The 19,743-nt window shown below is 50.0% G+C and overlaps 1 protein-coding gene across 2 annotated transcripts in view; it reads right to left on the bottom strand.

The window, feature by feature from the left end:
• GAB2 (GRB2 associated binding protein 2) overlaps nucleotides 1–19,743 on the bottom strand; it is a 172,871-nt gene that overhangs the window by 992 nt on the left and 152,136 nt on the right. Inside the window, exons 4-10 of one of the 2 annotated variants that reach the window (XR_014294749.1) lie at nucleotides 10,506–11,098; nucleotides 9,607–9,701; nucleotides 8,298–8,562; nucleotides 6,739–6,829; nucleotides 6,351–6,453; nucleotides 4,429–4,554; nucleotides 3,267–3,586 (exon numbers count right to left, since the gene is read on the bottom strand). Coding sequence is in view for 1 of the 2 variants with exons in the window: in XM_082628869.1 (XP_082484995.1) it covers nucleotides 3,443–3,586; nucleotides 4,429–4,554; nucleotides 6,351–6,453; nucleotides 6,739–6,829; nucleotides 8,298–8,562; nucleotides 9,607–9,701; nucleotides 10,506–11,098 (1,417 nt within the window). In the remaining variant the exon portion in view is untranslated. Of the gene's footprint in view, nucleotides 1–2,487; nucleotides 3,587–4,428; nucleotides 4,555–6,350; nucleotides 6,454–6,738; nucleotides 6,830–8,297; nucleotides 8,563–9,606; nucleotides 9,702–10,505; nucleotides 11,099–19,743 lie in introns of those variants that run through there. The other variant, XM_082628869.1, reaches the window with a different exon arrangement.

Genomic DNA, 19,743 nt, shown 5'->3' with positions numbered 1-19,743 from the left:
CCTGGCCCCAAAGAGCTTGGTGCGTTCCGGAAGGAGGGGGCTTTAGAGCTCATGCGCTCAGCCTCCTTCCCCCACGTTTTGCAGAAGGGCCAGAGGGGGAAGTTCATGCCAATTTCCCTCCTGCCTGGCACTCTGTTTCCAGAGCCCTGTCACGGGTGTGGGTCAGCCGCAGCTTGGGGCTGAGGCCTTAGCCCTGTGGCAGGTAAATCCCTTGAGAACAGCTGTGCTTCTGTCCTAGGAATGGGACATATTTCAATGGTTTCGAATGTAGAAGTTACTGAAATCAATCTAGGGAGGGGACTGGGTTAATTGGCCAGTGCTCTGGGTGCCACCTATATCCCTGGTGATCCAGACCCTCGAGAGAGAAGTCACAGAGCAGGGAGTAGCTACAGAAGAGGCCTCAGGGCCCTTCTTCACCAAGGTGGGAAGGAGACACAAGCTCCGTACCACTCCTTGCAGAGGTGGAGCTGGAAGGGGGCAAGAGCAGCTGCTTCTCTGAGGAGCACCAGGCAGGACGAGGCCTGTGTGAGCTATGCAGGCTGACGAGGCATCCTGGGGTCTCAGTCCTTGCCAGGCCACCAGGAGAGGTGGATTCTGACCCACTGAAGGCCAAAGGACCAGTTTTTTACACTGACCAGACGGGAATATCAGACACTTGGTACTTGGGGCTTTTGAGCCAGTATCTGCTTTCAACAGGCCCATTTCCTCTTCTCTTGAACTTCCTGCCGTCTCTACTCCCGCCTCCACCCGAAGGGTTTGGGGGTTATAGGAACCAAGAACTGGAGGGAGGCCTCCTTGGTGGTTAGATTAGAACACCTCAGTCTCTCAAGACTCCCCCCCAGTTTCATTCACAACATGGCACATTCACAAAATGCTGACATTATTAGGGCACCTGGTGATCAATAGGGGAGGATGCTGGGAACTGAGGGTACCAGTACCTGGGCCCACCTGTAGCCTATGGGGGCACAGGGGTGGCGCCATTCAAAGCTCTGCCACGTGAGACCCTTTGCAGAGGGCCTTAAAGGGACACAGGGCTGGGCAGAGGGAACCACCAAACCCTGCCCAGGGTAGGCCACTGCCACCACCATTACCATTTCACCTGTGGGGACACCAAGGCATGGCCTCACTGCTTCTGAGAAGCTGGGCCCATACTCCCAAAGGTCTTCTGTTCCAAAAGCACAAGGTTCTCTAAGTCTCTCTGTCCATCTTCCTCCACCGGATCCCAGCCTTGCCTTCCTTTCCTCTAAAAATCTGACCCTTCTATCTCTAAGGCCCCTGTCAGGCACCCCCTTTTCCTAGAAACCACCTTCCCTGATCTCCACCCCCTCCCCACTCCTGCCCCCAGCACCAACCTCCTAGAGAAGGAGCCTCGATTTCTCTGCACACTGTCAGCATTTTAAGTGTCTCTCATGGCCATTACCAACGTGTCCTTGTCTTTTTTCTCATCGACTCCGACCTTCTCAAATACAAAGTCCAATTAATTCCTGTGTTCTCAGTGCCTAGCCCAGACCTGGCCATAGCAGCCATTAATGAATGCTTATTGAATTGATATGACTAATACTAGGAGGAAAGGGGCTACTGTTGAGAAAATTTCTCCCAGGATAGAGTAAGGTCAGGCCGCAGGCCTGGGGTGTGTGTGTTTACACAGGCTCACAGGAGCAGAAAGGTGAGCGGTAGCCACCTCCCTTAAATAGGGTGGGAAGTCTTTTTTGGGGTGGGGAGGAGGAAGGTCTGTTCACCCCAGGGTAGGATGAAACATTTGGTCTGCCCACGTTGCCTCTGAAACTCTTAAAAATTTGGCCAAGAGCTTTAACATAAAAGAGCCCCCCTCCCCAGACTTAGGAGAAAAGAGCCTGGCGTGATGCCCTTCCTCCTGTCCCTGGCAAAGGCGGGCAGAGGGTGATGCTGATCTGGTGGCCTTTTAAGCCATGGGAGGAGAGGCCTGCCCTCTCCTGTCCCTGTAGCTAGGCACCTGGGATTCGACAGGGCAACAGAGGGTGACGTGAGCTGAGAACACACTCTGGCCTGTCACCAGGCCACACTTGTACCTTCCTTGGGACCTGACACAAAACTCAGCCAAACGGCACAAGCTGCCGGCCACTCCCCCGCGTCATCCACTAGGCTCTGTTGCGCCCTGCTTGCTCCTTTGCCCTGCTCTGCCCGCCTCCCATCCCATCAGTCCTGGGAGCTGCCCTCGCCTGCGGCCATGCACATTGCTCCCCTGACCACCACGCCAGTCCTCACATTCTGCTCCACCCTGCGTCTCCACGGCACTGCCCGGGGCTCGCCACCAGGCCCTCCGGATGTACTCAACCACTAGCTGCGCCTCCCCTGGCGCACTGCCCATCTTGCAGAAGCTCAGTTGCAGCAGCGTCTTCGCTCCTGGCCTGGGCGCCGCCCTGTGTCTCCACCCAGGCCGTCCCAGGGTGGCCCCTCAGTCGTCCCCCCCACCGCCACGCACCTCCATGCCGCACACCGCGTCGCCTTCCCACAGCTCCGCTGCCCCCCCACCACCACGTCGGCGCTCCCACCCCACGCGCTGCATCGCCCAGCACAGTCCAAGCCTCGTGGGCGCGGCGCTCTTGGCTGGGTGGGGTCTCGGGGGAGAGGTCTACGCTCTGTCCCAGAGCGGCAGAGCCGGGCCTGTGGCCCCACAGTCCCGGGGGCCCGGCCCCGCAGGGTCTTCGTCACCCCGTCTCCTCCTTGCTCTGGGTTGCCCATCATCCTCGGTCTTCCCCTCCTGCTGTCCTCATCCTCTGCCTCTCCCACCCGGCAACAGCCGCACTGCCACTTGGCCTGAAAATGGGGGACCACCGCCCTTCTGCATCTGGGGGTCTAACTCCTTTGTCCCTCAAGACCACCTCTGACCTTCCTCCTCGACTCCTTCATCTTTTGGCGGCCTTGCCTCTCCCCTGCCAAGAAAGCCAGGGCTGAAGAAGTCTGTATCCACTTTGGTCCGCTGGTCCTTGGCTCCCTGGGTCAGCGAGACGACTTGGCTTCCTCCGGGACTGGGGGAGAGGTAGCCCAGTAGCGGGAGGGACAGGGGCTGAGAGCGGTGCCCAAAGGTGAGGTGTGGAATCTGGCTCAGAGCCCCAGCGCCGCCCTCCACACATCTGGTAGGTATTCGGGTCTAGAGGGCAGGAAGAGGCTGAAGGATGCTTTCTGGCAACAGCTCTAACTAAGGTGGGTAGAGGCACGGCCACTGCTGAGAAAAATCAAAGGTGGGCCCCGAGTGAGCCGAGGAAGCGCCTCCATCAGGCCCTCACCTCCCAGGGGAAGGGGTCAAGGTCCCTGATGTCAAGTGCTTTGAAGGCCAGAGTGGCAGAGTAGAGAGAGGGTGGGCAGGAAGGCGCGCTGGAGAGGAGTAGGGGGAGACAGACGGGGAGGCGGTGGCTCTGGAGACGCCGCCTCCTGGCCCCTCCCTGGGGCCGTGGCCCGCGCGTCACAGCTTGGCCCCCTTGGAGGGCTCCGAGGACTGCCGCACGTCTGTCCACTCCTGCATGGTGCTCTGCAGGGCCTGGGTCTTCTCCTTGTCCACTTGGACGTAGTCCACCTTCTCGTCGGAAGTGACTGATGACGTGGATGGCTGGGGGACAGGGCGGGGAAGTGAAGTGGCTGTGAGTTATCAGTAACGCGGGGAGCGGGCGGGCGGCTCTTCCCGAGTTGTTTCCCAGGAGAGGAGGTGGGGCTCTACCTGCGTCTCTGACCTGCCTTTTCTTTCTGAAAGTGGCCTGTAAGGCCTGAACTCGCAACCGCACCATCCCTCCTGTTTGATTCAACAGCCCCTGCCCGCCGTCCCAATGTCCCAGCTCCTGGGGGGACCCAGGCCCTTCCTTGGCCTGATGGATGGCTCCAGGCTTTCACCTGCGCCTCCACCCACTTCCCTGTGGCCACTTGTCCAGGGGAAGGACTGTGCCGGGTGCCGACAAGCACCAGCCACAGGGCTTTGTGTGTGGCTCGCGGTGAGCACGCATAGCCACCCTGTGCGGGATGCTGTGCTGGGGCTGCTGTCTGGACTGGGCAGCTAAGTGTGCTTCCTGAGGGGGGCCTTTCCCAGGCCCGGAAGCCCTTCTGCAGGCTGCACCTGGACAGCGAGTTCTCAAAGAAGAACTCAGGACCAGGACACAGGATCCCCGAGTCTCGGCTCTGTCGTGGATTCACACGTGACCTCGAGCAGCTCGTGTCTCCGTGTGCATTCATTGGCCCATCCGCACGACGGTGGGTGGGCTGACGGATGCGGTCCTACGGGCTCACGGTAACTGTGTGCTGAGAGTGAGGGCGCGTGAGCCCCCAGAGACCCAGGCTACAGCACGGCCCAGTCACAGAAGCAGAGTGCTGCCGGCCTGCGCTGAAGGCAGCTGGCCTCCAGGACCCCTCCCCCAGGGCCGCCAAAGCCCGGACTGATGCCCACCCGCCCGCCCCAGGCACCTTGCGGTGGGGGCTTGGGGAGCTTGGCTGGAAGTCCAGGGCCAGATAATCCACGCTGCCAGTGCTCTTCTTAGGGGCCGGACTGCTGGTGCCACTGGGAATGGGAGATGCAGACACTGGGTTTTGCTATCACAAAGGAGGGAAAGACCGTTAGTTAGTTTAGGAAACAGATTAACCCACCACTGGGAAAAAAACACCTCTGGTAGTAAGAGCAACTAACTAGCTCAATGAGTGCCGACTCTGTGCCCTGCACTGCACCGGGGACTTCTCACGTTCTTGTCTAAACCCTCACAACAATCCTGTGATGTAGGTATTATTACTGTTCTTATTTTTTATTTTTTTTATTTTTTGGTGGTATGTGGGCCTCTCACCGTTGTGGCCTCTCCCGTTGCGGAGCACAGGCTCTGGACGCGCAGGCTCAGTGGCCATGGCTCACGGGCCCAGCTGCTCCACGGCATGTGGGATCCTCCCGGACCGGGGCACGAACCCGTGTCCCCTGCATCGGCAGGCGGACTCTCAACCACTGCGCCACCAGGGAAGCCCCCTGTTCTTATTTTTTAAAACGAAGATAAAACTCTGGTTCAGAGAAGTAAAGCAACTTGCCCATGGCTGCACAGCTGGTGAGCAGGGATGACTACCCCACTGTGCCACGCTGCCTCCCTTCCAGGGCATCAGGCTGCGTCTCACCCGTGATCTCCCCGACAGACCAGCCCCCGCTTGCTGGCCCCAAGAAGGGAGCACATGTCCTTTACACACTGGACCCTGGAAAGGTTTCTGTTGCACCAGATCTGCTTCTCTGGGGCTCCCACCCACGGCCCGGAGTGGGGTCGTCACACCGCAGCAGCGTGTCCCTCCAGCCCCAGCTTCTCAGGGGTCTCAACAGAGGGGCCTCATCCCCAGGTGGCACAAAGCCCCAGTCCCTCAGCAGCTCTCAGAGGACACGCTCCAGGGTCCCGTCTCATCCAGGCATCAAGACCAACTTGTCTGGCACTTTCCTGAAGACACCTTCTAATGAGAAATGCAATAAATAGTCCTATGCTCTGTTTTTTTTTTTTGGCTGCTTTATTGATTGGTAGATTTGTTCTATTTATGCAGCAACTACCAGGTGCTGGGCAGCTACTCCCTTTGCACTGGGAATCTCAGGGGGCAGAACCCTGTGTTTATTCCCTCTGTGAGGGCCTTCACCACACTGAGTCATGCACACGTGTGTTTCCCCACCGCTGAGTGGGGTATAACACACACTCAATAGACACTTACACTCCCATACCTCCTCATGGTCATGGGAACAACGGGATAAGGAAATGAAGAGATCTTTTAGTTTTGAAAGATTTTAACAGGATAGAACAAGGAAGTTAGTTTTGAAGGCCGCTCTAGCTCTTCTCTACAGGCCCCTGATGACTATTCTGAAACACCACTTGGCCTGCTAACTCTTCTGGGGCTCCCTCCTGCCCCAGGACAAGTGCAGACTTCCCAAGACAGCATTTGGGGTCCCTCATGATCTGACTCCAGTCCAACCTCCCCGCCTGCCCACTCCACCTTCACCCAGAGTTAATGACCATCACTCTCCGTGTTCCTGTCTGCACGGCCACTCCGCCTCAGCACCTCCCCTTTCCCTAGTCCGGTGTGACCGCCCATCCTGCGGGTGCATCCCTGCAGGGACACCGACCATGCCATCTGGGTTACAGTCGTGAGAGAGGCAGGCCTTCTCTGCCCCTTAAGAGAGCAGCCTCCTCGAGGGCAGGGACCACGTCTTCCTTGCCTCTGACGATGACCCCACAGTGCTGGACATGTATGTGCTCAAGACGGATTTGCAGCCGCCAACTAAATCACGAATAATGTGGGTGCCCTGAGGCCAGGGTGAATTAGTGAGCCGGGAAGTGGGGAAGTGAGAGGTGGGTTCCAGGGGACCCCAGAGGACTCACCATAGGGACATAGTTCTCTTCGCTGTCTCCCGAGTCCGTGCTGGTGATGCTCTGTGTGGAGATGGGGCGGCAGTACTGGGTGGATCCTGGGTTGAAGGAGTGGCTGTGGGGAGAAGACAGGGAGTAAACCCTGGGGCACATCCAGCCTCCCGCTGGGCCCTGGCCCTCACACCCCCAGACAGACCTCTGCCCTCCATTATCAGACTAAGATCTGATACAGAGCAGGGACAATTCTTCTCCCTCCACAGAAGAAGAAAACCAAGCCCTGAGCTACCAATAGCCATCAGCAGCAGGATGCAGCTTTCCTGGCACACAGCCTAGTGACCCATTCCATTCGCCAACCTGATGGCCCTGTTCCAAGTTCCCGTGTCCACAGAGAGACACTTACATGGCCCTGGACCAAGACTTGGTGATGGGTGACTTGAAGGGGAGCTCATCGATGACGGTATTGTTTCTCAGGTCAAGTGGCGTTGGCTTTGCTGCAGCAGGAACAGAAAGTCGAGTCATCAGCCGATGATGATAATGCCACACATACAAACACACGTGACACACAAGTGCATTTATGAATCATTCCTATTCATCCCAGTTGTTCAGGGGGAGACTGAAGCTCTCAGCAGGGTTACACAATCTCTGCCCACGTTGACAGGCCCTGAAGTCATGTCTTCAGATTCCAAATTTTATATTCTTCGCACCGTACCTATGGTAATCATACTTTCGGAACCTAAAGTGGGGACACAGGATGTGACAACAGACTCTTTTCCCTGGATTTGTGACTGCATATGAAAACAAGAGATGATATTTGAAACACCATAGAGAAGGCCACCATGACTGCCCCCTGCCCACCAGGACTGTGGAGCCTTCAGTGGAGGAAGGTGAACGTCACAAGGTCCTGAAGGCTTCAATCCAAATGCTGAGATCTGCATTCTCTGTTGGCCAGCCCAAAGGGGGCTTATGTCTGTCCGGTGACTCTACTTCTCCCTTTGAATCCCTGCCACTGATCCAGGCCTGCAGAATGAGGTCGAGGCAGACCTGACACTTGAACTGCAGCACTTCTTCCTGGTCTAAATGCAGAGGGCACAGAGCTAACTTTACTGAACTCCTGCCATGCACTAGAGTCAATGTCCTAGATGCTTTCCTTCTAACCAAACCTGGAAGGCAGGTGTGACTATCCCCACTTCACAGATAAGAAAACTGAGGCTCAGAGAACTTACATGATCTACTCAAAGTCACACACCTAGGAAGTGCTGGGTAAGGATTCCAACCCACATCTACCTGGTTTGAAAGCTCAATCCTTTCTATTATAGCACAGTGTACCTTTTCATGGACTGCACTGTCAGTTCTCCCTTGCCCAGCCCCAGAGCTAACGCAAATACCTCATCCTTGAATTACATCTCATACATTATGAAGCACTTTTAGACATATTATCTATGTCCTTCAATGTCTCTGGGAGGTACGTTTTACACTTTCCATTTCACAGATGAGAAATAAGGCACAGAGACATAGAATGATTTGTTTATAATCACGTTAGCAGGTGGCAGAGCTGGGCTTCTGATTGCTGCACTCTTTCTGCTCATCAAGGCTCCTCAAGAGCCAGTCCCTAGGGTGCCAGACCACTGGGATGAATTGTGTGTGTGTGTGTGTGTGTGTGTGTGTGTGTGTGTGAGAGAGAGAGAGAGAGAGAGAGAGAGAGAGAGACAGAGAGAGAGAGAGAGAGAGAGGGAGTGTGTGTGTGTGTGTGTGTGTGTGTGTGTGAGAGAGAGAGAGAGAGAGAGAGAGAGAGAGAGAGAGAGAGAGAGAGAGAGAATGTGTGTGTGTGGGGGGGTTGGTTTAGGCCCCAGAGGCTGCCACTTCCTTGCAAGAAAAGTTTAGGATCCACCTGATTCCTAAAGGAATGCAAACAGTGCCTGAACATTGTCCAGAGGTGGAACGAGGAAACAGTGGACTTACCTTTCCGGTCAGGTTTGAGGTTGCGGTTGACAGGGGGTGGCTGGATCTCACTCCCTCGGCTGGAGCCTCGGTGCATAGGAAGGGCTGAGGTGGGGTAGCCAAGCGGGTCAAAGTGATGGGGCCCCGGGCTCATGGGGATGTAGACACTCTGGGAATTATCACCTGTTCGCTCCAAAGCCAGCAGGGTGGAGGAGCCTGGATTCATGGGCACGTAGTTGTCTTCGGAATTGGTGCTATCCGATCGGCCTACGACTGTTTTCCCTGGCTAGGAGTGAAAAGAATTACTGCTGTTACTATGACAGGAAACAAGCAGGGGTGAGAATTTGTACACAAGGCAAGAAAAGACTGAGTTGGGTGTGCTGCGAAGCTATAAGGCAGACCCTGGGAAAAACAAGAAAGCAGAGGAGGAGACGGGAAGAAATGAGGTCTGTGGGTCTCTTCTACCTTCCATGATCCCTTGGAGCTTACTTATAACTTGTGATAAATCTTTAGTATAAACTATCCACGAGGCGTTCTGAATGCCTGACCAAGCAGAGCTTTGGTTCAGGACCCTCCCGCTTCCTCAAGTCCAGACTCATCACTGGCAGGTCAGCACCTGCCACTGGCAGGGCAAGGAGCCTAAGAGAAGCCTTGGCCCTGGCAGGTGAGGTCTGGATCAGGTGTGCTTCCCCAGCCCAGCTTTCAGTGTGACCGCCAGGCTGCAGTCAGAGCTGCCACAGGGCTGTACAATGCAGCCACCCTGGCCACAGCCTTCCTTTAACTCCTGCCTTGTCTTTCCAGACACACAACTAAGCTGCTTTTGCTTCAGTTACCTGATTTCAGTCTTTCCAGTGGGCCTGAAGCCAGGCCCTAGTCAGCTTAGCTGGGCCTGACACCTTGGAGAACTGTCATCAACCCCCTCCTCAGGGCAGCCTGGGATCCTGCACTCAAACCATAATTCTGCCACTAAGCCTGACTCTGAGCACCACCCCTGCCTGGAGTCTCCTCCTCCAGGTGAGACCTCACAGTAAGGATGCTGCCTTAGAGCCACCATCCCAGCGCCTGGGTCCTCTGCATTCTGGACCCTTCCTGCTTACCCACAGTGATGAGCCTTATAAGTTAGTGCACAGTACACACATTTCTTCCAGATCAGGATACCTTCATCTTACTTTCCAAAAACTCAACCCAGGGTTCTGAACTGAGACAAGAAGCCAGGCAGGCTCCTAAGAGGGAGATGCCATCACGCTTTTGGGCTGTGTTTTTAGTTCCATGCGTGTGACCTTTAATCCACCCGAGCTGACTTAAGGGCCCCTGGCTAAACCCCACTCACCAGAAAAGCGCTGACTGCATCACTCATGGACTCGGTGGACCGGCCTGCATTGTCTCCACCATGTTGGGGGTAGTCGTAGGACTCGCAGGAAGAAGCTACGACAGAGGAAGGAAGATCCATGTGCACTCACTAGAGTCAATCCCTGTGTTGACACTTCCCCACACCCTCACCAGTGTGGCTCAGAGTCTTACTGATACTCTGAAGATACTGCTCTCAACCCCTAATGATAAGGGATTGCTTCTATCGTATCACTCCTCAGCTCACAAATTCCTCCCAGGCTTCTGGATGTAGCTCCAGTGTTAGCAGATGCAAAATGAAAGGAATTAATATTATTCTACTTTTTCATCAAACAGAGGAGGTTATATGCAGAGTTGGAATACTCTCAGTGGGAAATCAGCAACAACAGAATTTAATACTTCAGACAGACGTTCAGATTTTAACCAGAGGTTCAAATGTGGCTTAGAAAATATTTTGTAGATTTGATTTTAAAAGTCTGTTGGTCCACAAAGGTTTGGCTCCAGTTTGGACTAGTCTTCTAAATTTATTTTTGAAATCTTTGGTTTGATTTACAAATGAATAAAAGACTGTGATTTGGACCTCTAAACCCATAATATGTTGTACTGTGGTTAACCAAGAATGTTCCACCTCCTTAGCAGAACAGTAACTTCTCTCAGGCAGGGTCTGCTAAATGCTTGCCATTGTGGGGTCCACTAATAGCCTCCAGTGCTGGAGGACAAACCAGGAAAGGTCTGGGCAGAAGATGCCTAAACCTGTGAGTATCACAGGTCCCCTGGGTGGGACTTAAGTCTCCTTGGCATGGATGACCAAGAACCAGCACACTACTGAGAACCCCTGTGCTACCTCCCTTCCCCCCGGCCTCAGCAAGGGCTCACACTGACCTCGGTGAAGTCGGCTGTTGTCCATGGCTGGGAGGGTATTGCGCCTGGGGATGGTTGCAGCGGCAGAGGCCGATCTGCTGCTATCACCGACTGGAGGCCTCTGCTGAGGGCTGCCCCATCGAGGTGTTTCTGCCTGACTTGGCTTGGGGGGCCGGGGTGGGGGGGCTACGGTCGAGTCCCCAGAAGTGGCGACTGCCATGGTGTTGTGGTTCTTGTCCAGTGTGAATGTCCTAGGGATCTGGTAGGCTGAGAGTGGGGTGGCCGGAACATCCATATTATCCACCAGGAGGTCCCCAAGCTCACGGCACAGGGTGTTGCTGGGCATCTTGAAGGTGTACACATCCTTGTTATCTGTCTCAGAGCCTGTGAGGCTGCCCTTGGTGTGGCCATGGGAGGCCAGGCTCCGGGGGAGGTCGTAGGTACTGTCTCTGAATTCTGTATTGTGCCTGCTTGGCTTGGGGAGGCTGTAGAAGCCATGGACTTGACCACTGACCCCGTTGACACAGTGTCCGTTGCCCTGGGCAAGTTTTTGCACGGCCGTGTCGCTCCTCATGAGAAACGAGGCCCTGGTGCCCTGAGAGAAGCTGGCGCTCCTAAGAGACAGAAAGAAGGGGGTGCGGGGGTTAGAGGAGGCCGGGGGTGCGGGGCTTAGAGGAGGCCAGGGCTGCCCACCAGCGAGGCAAACGGGCCTGTTCAAACCCTGTGCAGCTAGGTGGTGTGGAACACACAGGCTGAGGAGGCTGGCAGGCCTGAGGGTTATCTGGGCAAGGCACGTTTTCTCTCTGAGCTTTAGTAAATGCGTCTGCGAAAATGGTGATTAAAATCATGCTTTGAAGGTTGCTTAGAAATTGGACTCCAGTGTATCTAGTAAGTATATGTTCAGTGTTAGCCTTCATCCCTTTCCCTACTCCCAAATGGCTGTGATTAGCAGAGGTTGGTCTTACCTCCCCAAATATATATCAACAAGCTAGTTATACCACACACTTGTTTATTGTTTTAAGTGCCACAAAATATACGCATTTGTATACAAAGGCTGTGAGATAGCGGAAAGAACCCTTAAGTTGGTATCAGAAAATAGCAAGTCATTTTATCTGAGTCTCAGTTTTCCCACTGTAAAACAAGTCAGCTAATGTATTGTTCTACGTTATACAGAACTATTCAAATGTAAGCCATAGATTTATTTTCCATCATATATTATGGTTCATTGAGAGGCATTTAGAGGGGAAAATATCTCTTTCCAGAAGACTAAAATTCTACAGGAAAAATGTTTTCCTGTCTGGGAACTATATTCAGGACAGAAAAGGTTTTGATTATTACTTTTTAAAAATTCATGTTTTGGGGAAATAAGATTAAAAAAGTAAAACAATCTGGGTGGGGGCGAAGGGATTTGTGCAGGTTCCATTTCCGCCACTGATATGCTCTGTGGGCTTCACCAAGTCTCCTTCCCCAAGGCAGGACCTGGTGTGTCTCAATAGCTCTTAAGGGTCCATCTGGTTCTGAAACTCCACAACCCTTTGGGTGTATTAGCGTGGTTTCCAAACTGGATTCTGTGTTCTGCGTAGGTGTCTTAGGAAATTAGAAGGTGATGTTCTGGGCAAGGAGAGATTCAGGTCCGCTTTTCTCTTACAGTATGATTCTTCATAGGATTCCATTTGGGGGAAATAAAGGAATCGCTATTCTAGAACTATCATTTAGTGGTGATTCTCAGCTTTTTGGAGGCTATATGCCTCTTTAAGAATCTGATAAAAAGCTCTTGGCACTTCTCACCAGAATAAGGCAAGTCTCACATACATACAAATTTGCATGCTATCTTTAAGGGGGGTGGGCAGCTCTTAACCCACCGAGGCCAATCCATGGAACTTCCGTCTTATACAAGCTCTCTCAGCTCATGGGGAGCTTGTTATTTGTGGATGTGGCCACCAGATGGTGATAGAAAATAAGGCCCATCAGCTTAGAAAGAGGAAGGGAAACAGGTGCCTAAGCAGCCAAGCTCTCTCTTGTGTAAACTTGCATCCTTGATGGCTAGGACTTCCATTTCAGTCCCCAAACCTTCCGCGGCCCTCCTCTCTGGTCCTCCGTATTCTCTCTCCCTTCCTATTTCATTCCACACACATAACCAAGGCGACAGGCATGGCCTAGATCATTGAACATCCAGCCTTTAGATAACGAAGTGCCTGGAGCAGAGGTCCAGGGAGCCAACGGTAGACATAAGTGTTCACGTTGTTCACATCTGTCCGTTTGTCTTTGGCGCCTTTCATTTTGTCTTTTGGAATTTCCAATGCTGGTGGATGCCCCATCTGGATTTGTTCATTTAAAAAACATTTACTGATGTCCTACTTTCCACCTGGGCCAGGCACAATGGATACAGAGAAGCCTCCTGCCCTGGGGGAGGGGGCACAGTGGTAGAGGAGTTGACATGCATGCAAATCTTTTTTTAAAAAAATAAATTTATTTATTTATTTTTTGGCTGCATCGGGTCTTCGTTGCTGCGTGCGGGCTTTTCTCTAGTTGTGGCGAGCGGGGGCTACTCTTTGTTGTGGTGCGTGGGCTTCTCATTGCGGTGGCTTCTATTGTTGCGGAGCATGGGCTCTAGGCACGCAGTCTGCAGTAGTTGTGGCTCGCGGGCTCTAGAGCGCAGGCTCAGTAGTTGTGGCGCACGGGCTTAGCTGCTCTGCGGCATGTGGGATCTTCCCAGACCAGGGATCGAACCCATGTCCCCTGCATTGGCAGGCGGATCCTTAACCATTGCGCCACCAGGGAAGTCCCTTTGCGTGCAAATCTTATAATCAAGCCAGTGAGTAGGCGGCTGTTGACAGATTTATACCAACCCTCCCTGGTGGTGGTGGTACAGAAAGTCAGGGGAGGCTTCTCCAAAGATGTCACCTCTGACTGACTCTGGCAACTGGCCTGGCATAAGGCAAGAGAAGGGAAAAGGTGTTCCAGTTAGAGGGACACAGAAGTAGAACACAATCTGGCAAGTTCAAGGAACCGCAAGCTGCTCAGGCTGGAGCAAGTGCCTTAGGAGGCTGAGCTGCGAGATGACCGTGGAGGGGCCAGGCCTGGGCTGATGAGAATGGGAGTCCTTGGAAGATTTTAAGGTGGTGCAGGGGTGGGGAGAGCATTGCAGGTATACTGCAGTCACCTTAAACATATGCAAGAGTGAACTCATCATCTTCCTCCTGACTCTCCAGTTTGGGAAAGGCACCAGCCACTCAAGCCGAAACCTGGAGTTACCTTATGATTTCTCACTCAATAATCACATCAGGTCCTATTGAATCCACCCCAATTCAGGTCCTCCTGATTTTCTTCTGCAATAACGAAAGGGGTAATAACTCATCTCCCGACCATCAGCCTAGGACCTCTCTGATCCTCTTTATCCCGCTCACATTTACTTTCTTAACTTCCCAGCTTAACCATTTTCAAAACTGCCTCAATGCCTTTAAGGACCGAGTCATATTCCAACACCAACTCACCTCTCCAACCTCTCCTCCCCAGGTCCCCTTCCCACTCTGGGGTCTACTCAGTCAACTGCCCAGGTGTCCCCGTATGCCCCAGGCAGTCAGGCCTCCGTGCCTTGTTGTGTTGTTTGCTCTGTCTGGAAGGCCTCTTACTCCAGTCTGGCAAGCTCATACTCAGCTCAAATGGCACATCTTCTGAAGCTGTGTCTTACATCCTCTACCTCCCAGCACAAGCAATCACTTGCTCAACTCTGTTCTTGGAGCAGGCAGCAATTGTTATCTGTTACGCACCATTGTTACTTATCTCCTCCATCAGACTGTGATTTCCTTGAAGAAAGAAGAAACTGTGTCTTATTCATTTCTCTGATCTGCACCGGGATCAGTGCTTGTCACATAGTAAATAGTGAATAAATGTTTATTGAATAAACAAGCAAATGAATGTATAAATAAACAAACAAAGAAAAGCGTTGGTGCTGCCGTGCCCTTTCCTGAGCTTGGCCAGAACCCTCTGGAGCAGCAGACTGAAACTCCTCCTCTTCAGAACACATGAGCTCATGTCCCAACCTCCCGCTGTAGTGGCATCTCCTCTCCAGTCACAGAACTACTTGCTCATCCCTAAACACACTCCCTGAGCTCCAGCCCTGGGCTTGCATAATTTACCTTTCTCTGGAATGTTTCCCTGATGCATCAAAATCTTACACAAAGTGCCAAAGAAGCCTTTTTGCTCCACAATGGTGCTTTAGGTCCTCTAAGTCTCCTTGTCACTTTACTCACCACTCCTCCTTTGCTCCCACAGCACTCTGCTTCCATCACAACACTCATCTTGTGTGAAATGTATTTGGGTCTGTGTCTTTCCACTTCTACCTGACCCTGTGCTTCTAGAAGGCAGGGCACCATACCCTGTCCCCTGGCATAGTTCCTGGCATGTGGTAGATGATACCGATGCACGCTGAGGGGGACTGACCATTACTTCAAGAATCAGGTGAAAGGAGTTGAACAAGGGAAACAAACTTGCCCAAAGGTATACACTTGGATGGTAGCAGAACTGGTTCCAGCACCCAGGTCCCTGGACTCCCTGCCCAAAACCCACATGGCTATAGTGCGCTCCCTTTGGACAAGAATCCAGAGGGGGAATTCTGAGCACTTAGAAGTCCTGCGGTCTTTACTGCTTTCATGTAGACCTTTACGGAGCCCTGTGCCACCATGATGTGCTGAGCTGCTTTCTGGGACAGATACCTGGAAGCAGTGGATTTGGAGAAAGGTTTCTCTTCCAGGGCTCTGGGCTGACAGAGGCCTCATAAAATGAGCACACTACTGCGCCAGGCACATCACATGTGATGTAGCTTTTAATCCTCCTGACAGTTCTGAGAGACAGGTATTACCCTCACACATCCGGTGAGAAAAACAATAAATGGCAGACATGCTGCCAGAAGATACTCGAACACAAGTGTATAAGGGAGCTCCCTGGGGGCAGAGAGAAGTCTGGGAGAAAATGCTCCCCCAAGCCCAGCAGCTTTTCCTTTCCATTCCTGGCTCCCAGCTGCTCCCAGAGCCCCAGGTGGATGGGGCCATCACACCACCTCTTGTACATGCTTTGGTTTTAATATCAACCCAAACCTCTCTCTTGGCTCTCAGGAAGGCTTTCCTAGTTTTTCCCAGCCACTTTATTTTGCACTTGTTCTTTTGTACATTTTCTCATGTTATGTAACATACTACACCACAATTTCACTCCTTCCACTCTACAAGATGCCAAGTACCTTATAACAATAAAGGGCCAATTTAATTTTTTTCTGCTATTTTTTTAAGTTGGAGTATAATTGAATGCTTGTAAGTAAATTAGCCACTATTTAGAGTTCTGTACCTGTCACGGGCAATCCTAAGAGGTCATTTGGACCATCCTTCTGTATCTGACTCATTCCAAATGGATCCTTCCTGTGAGGGAAGAAAACTCAGAAAATTCTGTCCCACAATCTCTAAGAGGTGAGGTGATCTTCGTATCTCAAACTCTTCTGGCTGCAATATTGAGCCTGTCTTCTCTCTCTGGTTACAGAGAAAAGATGTATATGTGAAATTAAATGAAGGTAAAAGCTGTATAGGTAAAAAGGTAAAAGCCTTTGGTCAATCAAAGCCACTGGGAGAATGAGCCTTAGAAATGATTAATCACAGGTAAGTTCTCCATTGACATTTCTGATTTTACTTTTTACCCCCTATCTTTCTGTAGAATAGTGCTTGCTGCAGGGTCAGTGATGCTTTCATTCTGGAATTTTGTTACTTGAAATTTCACTTCCCTCAACCCTCACCAGAATTATGGCTTTCCAGGGCATGTGACCCACCACACACCACAACACAGCACATGTTACAGGTTTAACAGCCTCCTTGAAATAAGAAGACAGAGATTGGCTAGAATCTAGCTAGAGGGCAAAAATAAATCTAGTGAAACTAATTTGTTTTAAAAAACAAAAAAGATTCTGCTTGGGCTTCCCTGGTGGCGCAGTGCTTGAGAGTTTGCCTGCCAATGCAGTGGACACGGGTTCGTGCCCCGGTCCGGGAGGGTCCCACGTGCCGCAGAGCGGCTGGGCCCATGAGCCATGGCTGCTGGGCCTGCGTGTCCGGAGCCTGTGCTCCGCAGCAGGAGAGGCCACAGCAGTGGGAGGCCCGTGTACTGCAAAAAAAAAAAAAAAGATTCTGCTTGTCATGACAGTGTCATTCAAAACTCCTTCCATTGGCAATAGTTACTATTCTGAATTATTAGTTATTTTAGCTCAGTGGAAGAGCTGGAGTTTGAGGACTGAAGTCATTTTAACCAGAATACATACTATCTGGTACCTGAAGAAATATTAGTGGCTAGTAGTATAGTAAGAGTAATAATAAAAAAGTCATGGTTTTATCTCTAACATGTTTCGTTTGTTGTAACTTTATATCAGGATCCCTCATAAATGTAGAAGGGGATAGATAGAAGGCTCGTATTATTGGCCTCAGTAAATACTATTTCACTACAATAATCAGGCATATTTATGTCTATGCTAGGCAGAGATGAATGAGCTGGTTCTCTCTCAAAGTCCCTACTCAAAAGTAACCCTGTAAGATTATTTTGGAGATCAAATGAGGTAACTAACATAAAAGTGCTTTGTAAACTGTATAAAGCATTATTCCTTTTTCCAGAGTACCTAGTGTGTAATGTGAATGTCAGAAGCAGTGCATGGATAAAGCCCATCCACATACTTTGCCAGCACTTGGCATCGCTAGTCTTTTTTGTTTTCGCCATTCCAGGAGAGACGAAGCAAAACCTCACTGAGGTTTTAATTTGCACTTCCCTGATGTTTCAGCATCTTTTCATGAGCTTATTGGTCATTCTTATATCTATTTTTTTGTGTGAAGTGTCTGTTCAAATCTTTTGCCCATTTTTTTTTTTTTGCGGTATGCAGGCCTCTCACTGTTGTGGCCTCTCCCGTTGCAGAGCACAGGTTCCGGACGTGCAGGCTCAGCAGCCATGGCTCACGGGCCTAGCCGCTCCGCGGCATGTGGGATCTTCCCGGACCGGGGCACGAACCCGTGTCCCCTGCATCGGCAGACGGACTCTCAACCACTGCGCCACCAGGGAAGCCCTTGTTTGAATATTTGACAGAATTAACCAGTAAACCACCTAGCTCTCTAGGTATTTACCCAAGAGATATGAAACAAATGTCCATACAAGATTTGTTAGTGACTGTTTATGTACAAATGCATCTTAATTTGTAATACCCGAAACTGGAAACGACGCAACTGCCCATCAACATGTGACTGGATAAGTAAGTTGTGATATAAAGATACATTGAATTACTCCTCAGTAATAAACAGGAAAAACTAATGATGCATGCAACATGAATGAATACCAAAAGCATTATGCTGATTGAAAGAAGTCAGAAAAAATAGTGATACTCTATGATTCCATTCAAGTAAAATTCCAAAAAATGAAAACTAATGTAGTGACAGAAAGACTGTCAGTGGTTTCTGAGGAATATGGTAGAAGGAAGGACACATTACAAAGGGGCATGAGGACATTTTATATATATGGCATTGACAGTACTTCTATTACGCTTCAAAAATTGTAAAAAAAAAAAAAAAAAGGGGGGGGGAATCCTAGAATTGAAAAATGAATTAAAAAAACTATCCAAACTGAGTACAGAAAGGAAAAAGGATACAAAAAAAAAAAAAAAAAAAAGAATAGTATCGGTGACATGTAGGTAAGTTTCAAGTGGTCCAGCATATGAGTAACTAAAGTTTCATATGAGCCTCAAAGGAAAGGAGAGACAAAATGGGGCAGAAGAAATACAGGTAGAAATTTTGCTGGACTGGATCAAAAATATCAACACACAGAATCAGACAGGCAAGTGAACCCCAAACATAGTAAATATAAAGAAAAACACACATTAGGAATATCGCAGTCAAACTGCTGAAAAAAGATAAAGAAAAAAACTTAAATCAGTCAGAGGCCCAAATAGCCAAAACAATCTTGAAAAAGAAGAACAAAGTTAAAGGTCTCACAGTTTCTGATTTCAAAACTTATTATAAAACTACAGTAACTAAAGCACTGTGGTACTGGCATAAAGATGGACATATAGACAAAGGGAACAGAATACACAGTCCAGAAATAAACCCTCAACGATTTTCAATAAAGATGCTGAGACCATGGGAAAGATCTTTTCCACAGCAAAGTACAGTCTTTTCAACAAACAGTTTTGGGAAAATTAGATATACACATGCAGAAAAATGAAGTTGGATCTTTACCTTATACTGTATGCAAAACTTAATGCAAAATGGATCAAAGACCTAAATGCAAGAGCTAAAACAATAAAACTCTTAGAAGACAACAGGGGAAAATCTTCTTGAAATTGGATTTGGCCATGATTTCTTATGTATGAAATAAAAAACACAGGTGACAAAAGTAAAAAGAGATAAATTGTATTACATCAAAATTAAAACCATTTCTGTGCATCAAAGGACACAATCAACAGAGTGAAAAGGCAGTCTTTAGAATGGGGAAAATATTTGCAAATCATTTATCTCATAAGGGGTAAATGCCCACAATATATAAAGAACTTTTACGACTCAATAATAACAAAAGAATCTGATAATAAATGGGCAAAGGACCTGAGTAGACATTTCTCCAAAAGTGATATACCAATTGGCAACAAATACCCGAAAAGATGCTGACTATCACTGATCATTAGGGAAATGCGAATGAAAACTACAATGAGATGTTACCTCACACCCATTAGGACGGCTACTATCAAGAGACCAGAAAATAACAAGTGTTGGCAAGAAGGTGGAGAAACTAGAACCCTTGTGCACTGTTGTAAAATGGTGTAACCACTATGGAAAACAGTATGGCAATTCCTCAAAAAGTGACAATAGAATTACCATATGACCCAGCAATTCTACTTCTGGGTATATACCTCAAATAACTGAAAGCAGAGTCCTGAAGAGTATTTATAAACCCATGTTAACAGCAGCGTTATTCACAATAGCCAAAAGGTGGAAGTAACCCAAGGGTCTAACAATGGATGAACAGATAAACAAAATGTGGAATATACATGTAATGAAATATTTATTCAGCCTTAAAAGGGAAGAAAATCCTGACACATGCCACAACACAGATGAACCTTGAGGACTGCATAAAAAGACAACTACTGTATGATTCCACTTAAATGAGTTACCTAGAGAAGTCAAATTCACACAGATAAGTAGAATGGAGGTTGTCAGGGGCTGGGGGAAGGTGAAATGGGGAGTTGTTTAAGAGT

Source organism: Mesoplodon mirus, assembly GCF_964341445.2.
Source record: "Mesoplodon mirus genome assembly, chromosome: 7".
Classification (NCBI taxonomy): Eukaryota; Metazoa; Chordata; class Mammalia; order Artiodactyla; family Ziphiidae; genus Mesoplodon; species Mesoplodon mirus.
The sequence above is the reverse complement of the archived record's forward strand: the minus strand, read 5'-3'. Positions and strand labels throughout refer to the sequence as shown.